The following is a 12,148-nucleotide window of genomic DNA, read 5'->3' on the forward strand; positions in this document are numbered from 1 at the left end:
GAAGTGCATCTGGTAAGTTACACTGTAGATGAGTCATTTCATGAAAACTCTGCTATTTGAGTCCACAACAGTTGATGCCTGAGATCTGATAATGAGTGTTTTTAAGTTTAAATATACAAATTTAAAGCTCATCATTAACAGCATATGAATTCTTTTATTGAAAAAGAAAAAATGTTGTAGTCTGAAATATCTGTGTATTGATCAGTCTACTGAGTTGAAAACACATTTTAGACTTTTAGCTGACTTGGACTTCAGACTAAAATTATTAGTAAGCTACAATTTTCTGCACAATTAAGTGGTTGAGATGTAAACAAAGTTCATTCAGAGTGGTTTGGTGTGAAATGCTCTGTTGCCTCTGTTCTAGAGAAACTTACAGAGTCAGAATTGTTCATAGTGGTGGTGATAGGAACCAGACGTCCACCTCTAAAAGCTCCCTCACAGAAAGTTATGGTTATGATTATGAATACACAGCCTGAAGTCTAAGTCATTGTTTTATAGTACTTTAGTGATAAGGCTTTTAATCTAAAATGTGTTTTAATCAGTTTATTTTAATCCGTTCATGCTGGAGGGATACAAGTAGGATGTTCTAAGGCAAAACAGTCCCCAATAAAAAAAAAAACCTTATTTTTTCATATTTAACAATATTTTACCGTCAACATTCCATATAAAACTCAGAAGACTTGTGTAGCTTCACTGGTGGTTTTGGATAGTAATTAAAATGTCTATATTTGTGTTGTTGTCATGGTAACCCTTGGTTCCTGTCACCAATTACTTTCTCTTTTAAATGACACATAAGTGTTACATTAGTAAACTCATTTATGGTAGCAAGAGCGATGAAACACTATAGTTTCCAAAAGCCATTTATTACTTCTGGCAGTTCCATGTTTAGTCAGGTTCTGAATTGTGTTTAGGACCATTAATGTAACTTACACATGGGCAGATATCTAGTGAGTTTAGCTATGATAACAGCTGCCCTCAGGCGAGGCAAGGGAGAGAGAGATCAGTCAAGACGGTTCACGCCCTTAGGCTGGACACAAGGTTGACTGTCATATGGCCTTTCAGAACTGTCGGGCTGTCAAGGTCTTAGAATAACCACTACAATCAGGTCCATAAATATTTGGACATTGACAAAGGTATTACTTTAGCTGTCTACCAGAGCATTTCGGAGTTGATTTAAATAATGAGTATGAGCTCTAAACCCCTCCCACCATTTTGGGCTCAAAAGTAGTTGGACAAGCTAACAATTTCCAATTAATCTGTCATTTTAATACTTGGTTGCAAATCATTTGAGTCAGTTACTGCCTGAAGTCTGGCACCCATAGAAATCTCCAGACGCTGAGGTTCTTCACTGGTGATGCTTTGCCAGGCCTTTACTGAATTCCCATGCAATGACACTACCTCCACCATGCTGGACAGATGAGGTGGTTTGCTCTGGATCATAAGCCATTCTGTTCTCTTTCCCAAACGCCTCCTTTCCCATTATTCTGGTACAAGTTGATGTGTCTCTCATCTGTCTATAAGATGTGCTTTTTAGATGTTTTTGGGCAAACTCTAATCTGGTGTAACATATACCTTGAAAATAGACGAGCAGCCAATTGTCCAATTACCTTTAAGCCCCACTTTGTATGAAATAGGAATTACAACCATTATCATTAACCTGGTTTGGATGTAAACACCCTCAAATTAAAGCTGAAATTCTGCTCTTTGAGTTCAAATTCATTATTTCATTTCAACTCCAATATGCTCACCCTTTCACCCTCAGGTGTGAATATAAAATAAACAGTAACTGGTTTGGAGCTCATAAGACTCAGAAGGGACACTTCTGGTGTAAACAGAAAATAACAGCTATAATAAAAAACTAAACTATGCCACTAAAATAGATTTTAGCATGTGCTGTTTCGATAAAGGCCAGAGTACTTACAAGCATACTAAGTGAATCCTGTTCCATCGATTTTCCTTTCTTTTTCTTTTTTAAATTTTTGGTCAGCGTTTCAAATGCATGAACACAATGTGTCCTCTTCTTGCGAAAACAATAGAAGCACTGTTGAAATAAACCCTTTTGTCTTATTGCACTTTACAATACTTACAGCAGTTTCACAGTATAAAGACTTTAGGCTATAAATAATCCAAGATGGCAAATAAAATATGTTGTGATTATCGTACTTTTCAGAAGAGGCTCGCCTCATCCATGTGCAATTCTTGCACTGTGGATAAAAATCCTCACGCTGCCTACATTTCAAAAGTCAAAAGGAAAAGTTAAAAACTAAAATAATATCACTCTGCAAACTGGGTAAAATAAAAAGCCTCTCATGCTTATTTTCCTTGACTAGAGCCGCATTCTTGGCATACTTAAATAGTGAAGGATCCGATTTCCTCCACAGATGAAGCAGATATACAGAAAGTTTGTCCTCAGTAATCCTCCATGGATCAGAAGCAGAAGGTGACTATCATATAAATATCCCATTTTCTGGGAGTTTTGTCACGTTGCATGACTGTCAGAACAGAGGTAATAAAAATGGTGTTGAATCATGATGCCAATAAGCTGTTGCTCACGCTCAGCTGCTGCGATGAGAAAAGTTCCACGTCAAGCAAAATAACGAAAAGACACGGAAAACAAACACAACCATTGTGCCGGAAGCTCAAGTCTGATGCACTTCATGGAACATGAGTTCTCTAGGGATGCGAGTCTCAGGGCCGTAGAGTTTACCAGCGCGACTCTCAAAGGCAGCCACCATTTGCTTTACAACCTCATCAAAGAACACTGTGGCTAGCTGGGAATGCAGAACTGAACGAAACTCAAAGGATATCTGAAAGAAAAGGAGGCAAAAAAAGACAGTGAGGGTGAACATGAAAATAGTAAGGCTTCAAATGATTTAATGCAATTATAAATGCCACTATGTTCTCAAACATATGCAACTGATCATGATTAACTACACACAGTAATGTGTTTAATTAGGATGAATTATTTTTAATTGCTTGACAGCCCTAAAAAATAAATGTATAAATTATCAAAATACTTAGTATGCTGGTGTTTTCAAGGGTATCCATAAGAAAAGGAGAAAAACGAAAGTCAGGATGAACAGGTTAATGCCCCAAATTATTAAATAATGGTAATGCATTTTCCTGGACTAGCTGTATGAAGACGAGAGGGCTACAATCATTTACACCCATTTCACACCAGATGCGATGAGGCGCGCACGTTAATCTGGAACCACTCCACGACACTTATTTCACACCTGTTGCTGGTTTTCTCACCAGGTGATGTAGCATTATATGAAGAGGAGGAGATGCCTGTGTGTTCACAACATAAACCCACTCAAGGAATTTGAGTTTGACTCAGCCTGTCAGAGAGTTAAAACTAGATTAGCTAATTTGTTTACTAGCCTAGATTGTATATTCTAGCATAGACGTTGATTTTCTTCACAATTTCTGCACAGAAACTGCTGACATGCCATGTGTGGCACACGTCAAAAACAGACCCAAAGCGTATTTTTGCACTTCATGTGCGCGTTACCACTGCAGTGAAAGTGTGAAAGGCTACGTAGATTAATACAGGAGCGTATTGTGTGCGACACTGCGCGGCACGCCATGCGGTGTGAAATGGGCTTGAGGATTTGGAACGTGTAGCCACTGATGCTCTCAGTGGATGCTGGTGATAAAAACACTGGACACTGCGTTCACCCTATGGAAATAAATTTTATGATTTTCATTTTCAAGAAACCTGCATTTACATAAAGAGAACCATATACAACACATTCTCCATCAATTTGAAGAACGCTTTCACAATGCAAAGAACCATTTACTCATAGAAAGGGTTCTTTGAATGTTTATGGTTCTATACAGAACCATTCTCTTTACTGAAGAACCATCTTTTTTAAGTGTATACTCTGGCATTTTTCAATGTCCGTTTGCAGCATCTGTAGCAAAAAGCCCATAACTGTGATGTTTTTTTTTCATACTTCCTGTCTACAAAGCATCTACAGTGGACTACCTAAATACACAGTTACCCAGGCTTGTGGCTGAAATGGCCTCACCGCACTGCAGACAGAATGTAGCTAAGGACAGTTAACACTTACAGAAAAATCGACCGTGCACGTCCTTGGATAACCGGGAATGCCTGGACTAAAACGCCATATTGTCTCCAAATGGTTAAAAAGTTTCCCATCTGAGCACACAGCCTGACAAGAGAAATATGAGAACTTCAGCAGCTTGCATCTCTTTTCAACATTTTGTGAAAAATTACATTTCAGTGATGTTCTACAGCAGTGCTCTCCAACCCTGGTCCTGGAGATCTACCTTCTTGCACACTCTAGGGCTACATTCAGACTGTAGGCAAGTCAGATTTGTTTCTCAAATCAGATCTTCTGAGATGGCTGTCTGCACTGCTATTTGGATGCAGGAGAGATCAACATCATACATGAATCTTTGGTGCTCTTTCTAAATTCCATCACTTCTGTGACTCAAGATTTAACACTGTGGTCGTTTGTCACATTGCAAGTGATGCACAAGACACTTTGAAATCCAATTTGAGCATCCAGACGGAGATGCATCTGTAAAAAATCCAATTGGAATCACATTGCAAACCACCACTAAATGTGGCTTGGATCCAATTTGCAGAAATTGGATTTCATGTTTTTTTGCTGTCCAGACTATCAAAAATAAATCTGGATACAAAAAATTGGATTCGGGCTGACAGTCTGAACAAGGCCTGGTACCACAATCAGCCACATTTGCTCCAGCTAATTAACTTCTTCAGAAGTCCCTGATTGGCTGGATCAGATGCCTTAGTGTTAGGTAAAGGTGGTGGGACAGCATGTTAGATAAAAGGTTAGAACCAAACTCTGCAGGAACATCGATCTCCAGGAGGAAGGTTGGTGACCACTGTTGTGCAACATAGAAAGTGTTCAATCTAAGGTTTGTGAAATGTGAATTTTAAGAGGAAAAAAAAAAATCAGAGTTAACTGTTTGTAATTACGGTCACACTTCATTTGGATGGTCCCCTATGGATGATCTACAGATACTCAAATTATTAACTAACTTTCTGGTGATAGCTGATTATCAACAACATTAGGGTTAGGTTTAGGAGTAGGTGTAGGTTTTGCATTTAGGTTAGGGGTAGGGTTAGGGTTAGGTTTAGGGTTAGGGACAGATTTAATAGAAACTTTCACACGCAACTTCAAGTTCAGTTGCATTTAATAGATACATAGTTAAATGTTAGTTAATGCATCTACAAAACATCTACAGTGGACCTTCCAAATAAAATGTTACCTTGATTACTGTATTTTTTAATGTTATACAGTGTGATTAGTTACTTTCATGCTTTGAACGTTATATTCATACTCTTGGCAGTGATGGTCACTGGGGTGGTACCCTCAAGGGTACGTCTTCAGTACCTTTAGTCAAGGAACATTTATATCTCTTTAAATTGTGCAGACTCCACACTCTGTCTTGTCTCCAGGCTTTTTAAAATATTAGTTAATAAAGAGATACAAATATGTACCTTTCGATTGAGGAAATCTCATTTAAGGTGCACAGTTAGAAAACTATTTATGTACCTTTAAGGGTACATTTACATTGTTTGCATCTTGATGAATGAAAAATGTACTGACTGTGTATTTCAACACTGAAAGTCTTAGCAAATGCCTGACAGTTATAGTTAATGCTTTAACTGGAATTTGGAAATCAAAAACTTTGAACATGCCGTATATTTAGTGAGTGCATTCGTTATTGTTATTAGTGTTTTGGGTTTACCTATTAAAAATGTTTTAATATTGAAAGTTCAATTGAGCAGTTATTTTTTGTGGGCCAATGACATCATGGCGTAAATATTAAAATGAAAACAAAATAACTGAAGTCGTTTGAAAACACTTACTTTGACTAAATGAGGGCGAACATTCGTGATCATGGAGGTATACCTCTCCACCACAGGTGGGAAACCGACCTCAAGCTGGGCTTTGGCGTGGCCGGCTCTCTTCATAATAGTTTCTGATTTTTTGCACCATGGAACAAAGTGTTTATAGTCATCTACGTTTGCTACCACGTCATACATTTCCTGCATGGAATACCTGATGGGAAAAAGCATTAATAGTAGGCTGATTGCACACAACTGCATCACTGAATCTTGCTGAAAATACTTCCTCACACAACTTTAGCAGTGCACTAAAGCAGTGTGTCGAAGTTAAGATGGCTTCAGAAATATTATAGAGCTGTATTAGGTCCTTTCTGCGACGGAGACGTCATGGTAATTCCTTCAAATAATTATCTCTCATAACACAAGGTCACACAGAATAGTTAATTCACTGGTGTATATCTATATGTTTACTTGCAGAGCAGATGTATGGAACATAAAAGGTGCACAGTAATCACAGGACAACAGGTATTATCATACCCCATGATCCTTCGCTCAGAATACTGCTTTCTTTTGTTAGCCAGACTGATGAAGGTCCGAGCTGGGGGTGTAGGTGTCGCTCGCTGCTCCCAATAGTATGCCCATCTTTGGGGATTCGTCCATAGGATTCCACATGCTGCAAGGTATCTATAAACCGAGTGCGAAACATCAAATCTCAAAGGAAAAAAAAAACAAAAAAAACAGACTTTGTCCGAAGACAAATCAAGCCTGAGGGAGCATTTTAGTGTTATTGTGATGAAGTACATCACAACACACTTTTTTGAGCACCTTGTGTATATATCGTCTGTACATTAAGGTGCATTTTGGCCTAAAATGAGCATTTAATCTGTTATTTGTCATGTTATGCTATGTGGCAGAGAACCCAGCATTCATGATTTTATCCATACAAGGCCCAGCATGCATTAAGCAAAAACATTATTCAAGCACTGCAAATTTAACTGTGGTAGGTGTGGTAACTGCTGTACTAAACAAATAGGCATGTGTACAACAGATGAAGCAAGATTTAAATTTTTTATTTTGTCTGGAGCGTCCCTTTAGATGAACACTGAGAGCATGATTCATTAACATAGAGAGTACACCTGGTCCTGACTCCTGTTTAATTGGATTTAGTGCAGTTTTGACAATATTTTTTTAATGTGACCACTGGTGCTTCAAACTTACAAAATATCGCAATGTTGAATTTTTGCTGTATTGCACATCACTATATAATTGGCACAAGCACTACATTATTAGGGAACAATTAGTTATTTCACAATATATCAAAATAGAGCTGGGCAATATGACAATACTATCATTATTGGGATGAATTACTTCACAATATGTCAGGATATGCTTACTTAAACAACACTGACAAGCTATTTCACTACAGAAAGAGAATAATTAGTGCTGTGCTATTGGAATTACTGGAGCACAGGATGTGAAATATTGACAACACTCTTAAAAAAGGGGGTTCTTCAAGGGTTTTTAGTAAAGGGGACTGTTCTGTTTAGAACCATTTCGTGCTGAAATGGTCCTTTGCAGGGTGAAATGTTTCTTCAGATTTTTGAAAGTGGTTCTATGTAGCACCAAAATGGGTTACTCTATTGTTACGATATCAAGCTTGAAACAATAGAAGAACCCTTTTTAATGCTACATAGAATCATACACAACACATTGTACATCAATCTGAAGAACCACGGAAATTGACAGCATGAAATGGTTCTGTAGAGAACTCATGGCCCTAAATGGAACCATTCCCTTTACCAACGAATCTCTGAAGAACTATCCTTTTAGAAGTGTGTGCATCATTGTACTCGTTGTCCAGCATCTGCTCACCTGATAGGCTGTTCCAGCCGGACTTTAGACCGAACAGAACTGAAGGAGACATTTATGATGCCTTTGGACAAACGGCGAGTGGCCAGCTGGAGAGCCATTTACGATCTGACTCGAGTTTTTGAAGTGGAAAATCTTCAGACATCACCGGCAGAGTAGCTCCCTATAGTGTCCTCCAACTAGCTTTAGCTTGTAATGACAACAAACCTAAACCAGCGTTAAAAAAGCTTTACGTGGTCACACACGTTTGAAAACTTAGTAAATGCAAAAAACACGGTGATACGACCTGTCGAGTGACCGCCATGGCGATTAACGAAATTAATGAAGAGCGGTAGAAATCATATTTTCCTCCTTAGCTAGCAGGTTAGCGGCTGGGCGGAGGGAGCTGCGGAACCAGCGCCGAACCGAGCTCTAAAACCGGGTAGCGGTGTTCTATCGAGCCCCATTAAACTCAGGAAAGATAAGCTTATATATCCGACAGTGTCGCTAACTTGTTGATGTGTATAAAGAGCTGTCTGACACCTAAACAGAGCAACAGATCCAGTACAGAAGCTCGCTAACCTTCACACAGAACTGACAGACTGTGCTAACGGCTAGCTGTTCGCACGTCATTGTCTCCGCCCACAGCTAGGTGACGTAGCGCGCTCGTCAAGGGACACACAACCGCTGGCCCACCTGCAGCTACCCGTTTTAAAAACATTTATTCAGTGTTTTTCGTGCATTTTAGTAAATATGTGATTTTCCAGTTTAAGAGGAGTCTGGTCGCTCTCTATTTATTCCGTTATTTCAATATGAAAAGCATTTGGACTCAAAACATGTTTAAACATGCACGTTAATACGTTAATAAAATTTTGCGCGTTAACACGTAAAATTTTACTGAAGGCCTTTGGGTTGAAAACATGTGGGAATCTCCGTGTTAAACTGTATAACATAATTTCGTGTTAACCCGTAAATACTTGGTGTGTTATTACGCAAAATGCGTGCGTTAAAACGTGTTAAAGACGCTTATTTTCAGTATTTGGATGTTGCTGCTGTTGGGAAACCTTTGTGCATCGTAATGCTTTACCGCCACTGATGTCGCGTTACTGCTCAAACAACATACAAAACCAACAGATCAAATAAATTAAAAAATACATTTTTTAATTTATTTAGAAAAATATTTTGAACAATGTATTTAGGTATATTTTTTATAAGCATAAATACATTGCATTATTGAACAGTTTAAAGTGTGAGCAATCCCTAATAGTACGATTGGAGTTCAAAAGAAAGTTACGCAAAGCCATTTTTCAAAACTTTCACTTTCAGTTCCTCTAAAGTTTTTTGGCTCCTCCTGGCGTAAACTGGACCGACCCCCCCCCCATTATTTGGTCTGTCGGTTCAGTATGTTGTTTGAGTAATAGCACCACACCAGTAGGTGGCGGTAAAGCCTCATTATTCACAAAGGTTTCCCCAACAGCAGTAAAATCCAAATACTGAACATTAGCGTCTCAACACGCAAATATTTCGCGTGTTAACACTGCGTATATTTACGTGTCAACACGAAATGATGGTATACGCGTTAACACGGAGATTCCGACATGTTCTGAGCCCAAAGGCCTGCCGTACTTCCTATTTATTCCGTTAATTCAAAAACAGGACTGCAAACGCCCGAATGGATGGGAGTGAATGGAGTTCAACAGCTAAATGTGAAAAGTTAAAATGGTTTCTAATCGGTTGTCCAGGACATTCCTTTAATTTAGAAAAGTAGAAGGATGTATTTCACTAAAAAGCAAAGAAAACGTACCTGTATGTTTCCTTTTTCCTGCAGCAAACAGGTTTTGGGCAACATGCCGCTAACATTACCGCTACTGAGTGCTGATTGGCTGCTGTGTGGAGCCCCTTTAATGTGAAGCCTGGCCTCTTCCTCATTAACCCCTTATATCAAAATATGACTGAAAAACGCCAGAGGGCGCCCGCGAGCGAATCCTCAATGGGAGAGGGCAAAAGAAGCTAAAAACGAAATGTTAAAATAATCGCTTGCCCAGAACCTTCCTTTAATTTTAGAAAGTAAAAGGATGTATTTTACTAAAAAAACAAAGAAAAGTTACCTGTATGTTACATTTTTTTCTACAGCAAACTGCTATTTTGGGCAGCAGGACGCTAACATTACTGCTATTGAGTGCTGATTGGTTGGCGAGCGGAGCAGCTCATTGGCTGTTCACGCTAATTGACATCATGAACATACATAAGGCGCTGTTTTAGACTCTTATAACTCGAGTTCAAAAGCGTTAAAAATATAACAGCTATTTTATGCTGTTCTTTGTCTGGGAAATGAATGTATACTTTTATATTAAAATGTTTAAGCATTTATAAACTAAAATTTTACTCAAATGCCCCATCTTAACCCATTCATTTTGGACTGGCTCAGGAGCACCCTCTAGTGTTTGAGAAACCCAGAAGACTATACATACATTAAAATACATACATTTGATGTGATAGGTATTCAGGTTACATTACATTCATAAATAATATTATTTTACAGTTTTTTGCAATTGCTTACACACTAAATTAAGAAATAACAAAGAATCAGTGAAACCTGACACTGAAAAAAAAAAACTTACTTCAGTAGCAGTACTTTTTTCAGTACTACTACTTTACTGATATATTGTTGATGTGTTACTGATAATCGGGACTACTTCAAATAAAGTGATACCGAAACATTACTTGCTGACAAACGTGAATCAAACTTACTAATAAAATATTAAAAAACACAAAGATACAAACTGATTTCACCGCTAATCCTCTACATTCTCTTGATCTCCAATACCTTTCATTATATTATGAACATTTAATTTCAAAAAGATTTAAAAACAGAATTACACAAGTCTGTTCTTACCTGCTGAAAGATCATTCATGCTGCTGAAAAGGTTAGAGCTGTGTTCAAGTTGCAGCTGTGTTTGGCAGGAATCCAGGATCACCGTCTGTCTGTCTTGTCAGTGACTAATCTTATATATGATTAGGTAGTGTCCAGTCTGTTGTGTTATCTGGTTGTTGTTTCGTTTCTCAGGGCCTTGAGAACTTTTAACACAGTGGTTAACACAACCCAATAGCAGGGGGTGAACAGCGGGGTGCCAGTTACACAGAGGTACACACTTTAGCTGATGCATCAAAAAGAAACCTGAGTCTCAACACTCACTGTTTTTTTAGATCAAGTTAGTTTAACTTTATCAAATCATGCAATTAAAAATAATTAATTCCACACATGGTTTAAATCTACCAAGGCTCTAGTCCAGAGTAATGAGGTAACAACATAAAACGAATAGATCAAGACAACCGATTTAATGCTCAAGTGAATAGTTTGTTTATTAGTCAGGGAAAATAGTCACAGGGTTTTAGACTTCAATAACCAACAAAACCCCCCATGAAACTACCTTCCCTAATGCAAAAAAAATAGAAAAACTAAATACTGCGGGTGCTTGTCTACCTCCCTCAACAGGTAAACAGGAGAAAAGGATACATCACAACATGTTATGTCCATTTTACCATCTTGGCTGTAAAAATGTCTCAGTATGTGCTAATGTACTAGTATAGACTAAAAAATATAATATAAACAAAAGCACAGCCTTACTTTGCTCTGCTTGAAGCTTTAGCTCAGCTATAGCTGCTTTTCTCACATCTCTGACAGGAAACTTTTCCACAAAAGTAGAATTGTTTCTTGTAGAATGTCCCTAAACATTTGACTATTTGTGAGGCTGAAGTTGCTTCTCATTCACCAGCATCTTCTTCAAATTTTCCCGTTCCACCTTAAATGGTGTCTGAGGCGCCAAAATGTAACTGCTGCGCCATTTAAGGTAGAACAGGAAAATTTGAACAAGAACCTGGTGAATGAGAAGCTGACTTTGGCCTCGTGACTTTTCAGTGTTTGACCGTTTCTCGTTGGAGATTAAATGTATCAGGAAACCAGCTGGAGTCATTATAAATGCAAATAAGTCAGTTTGTCTCCAAATTATATTGCCTCAAATCTTTCTCTTTGCCTTTTCGTTAGCTACTGCTTCTTGTCTGTGTTACTATGGTGACCATCAGTCTGCGTGCCAACGTTCAGGGTAAAAGGGTGAATTAGCAGTTATGCATTAACTTCAGCGTTTAAGACCATTTAGTGTTAAAACTGTGTTAAACGATCAGCAGAGCTTTATTTTAGAAGGATTATTTTTTTTTTACTAGAATCTAATTCTGCTGTGGAGCCACAACAGGAGCCGCATGCTGCTAACCCCTGACCTAGGAGAGAGAGAAAGAAAAACATGGAAGACCAGCGGAGGACAGCACCAGAGATGTCTTGGCTGTAACAATATCATCAAAATATTTGATCAAACCTTTTGCCAACAAAAGAACGACTGCAGTGTCTAACACAAGAACTACTAATCAATCAGGATTTCTTCTGCCTTTACTAAG

The 12,148-nt window shown here is 38.3% G+C and overlaps 1 protein-coding gene across 1 annotated transcript; it reads right to left on the bottom strand.

The window, feature by feature from the left end:
• Positions 1-992: 992 nt before the first annotated feature.
• Positions 993-8,328, bottom strand: LOC118799754 (coenzyme Q-binding protein COQ10 homolog A, mitochondrial-like). The gene is made up of 5 exons (XM_036559781.1): positions 7,724-8,328; positions 6,389-6,535; positions 5,873-6,065; positions 4,077-4,178; positions 993-2,807 (listed from the first exon to the last, which is right to left on the bottom strand). Exons 1-5 carry the CDS (start codon positions 7,819-7,821, stop codon positions 2,640-2,642), a joined length of 708 nt encoding a protein of 235 aa, XP_036415674.1. The 5' UTR covers positions 7,822-8,328; the 3' UTR covers positions 993-2,639.
• Between the last annotated feature and the right edge of the window lie 3,820 nt (positions 8,329-12,148).

Source organism: Colossoma macropomum, unplaced genomic scaffold (genome assembly GCF_904425465.1).
Source record: "Colossoma macropomum unplaced genomic scaffold, Colossoma_macropomum, whole genome shotgun sequence".
Lineage (NCBI taxonomy): Eukaryota > Metazoa > Chordata > Actinopteri > Characiformes > Serrasalmidae > Colossoma > Colossoma macropomum.

Bases quoted from the DNA above. Each gene is read 5' to 3' on its own strand.
- LOC118799754 (XM_036559781.1), bottom strand. From the start codon at position 7,821: ATGGCTCTCCAGCTGGCCACTCGCCGTTTGTCCAAAGGCATCATAAAT. The intron at 6,066-6,388 runs GTATGATAATAC...TTTTCCCATCAG, and splicing joins TCTGAGCGAAGGATCATGGG to GTATTCCATGCAGGAAATGT. The intron at 2,808-4,076 runs GTAAGTGTTAAC...CTTTTCTTTCAG, and splicing joins CGTGCACGGTCGATTTTTCT to ATATCCTTTGAGTTTCGTTC.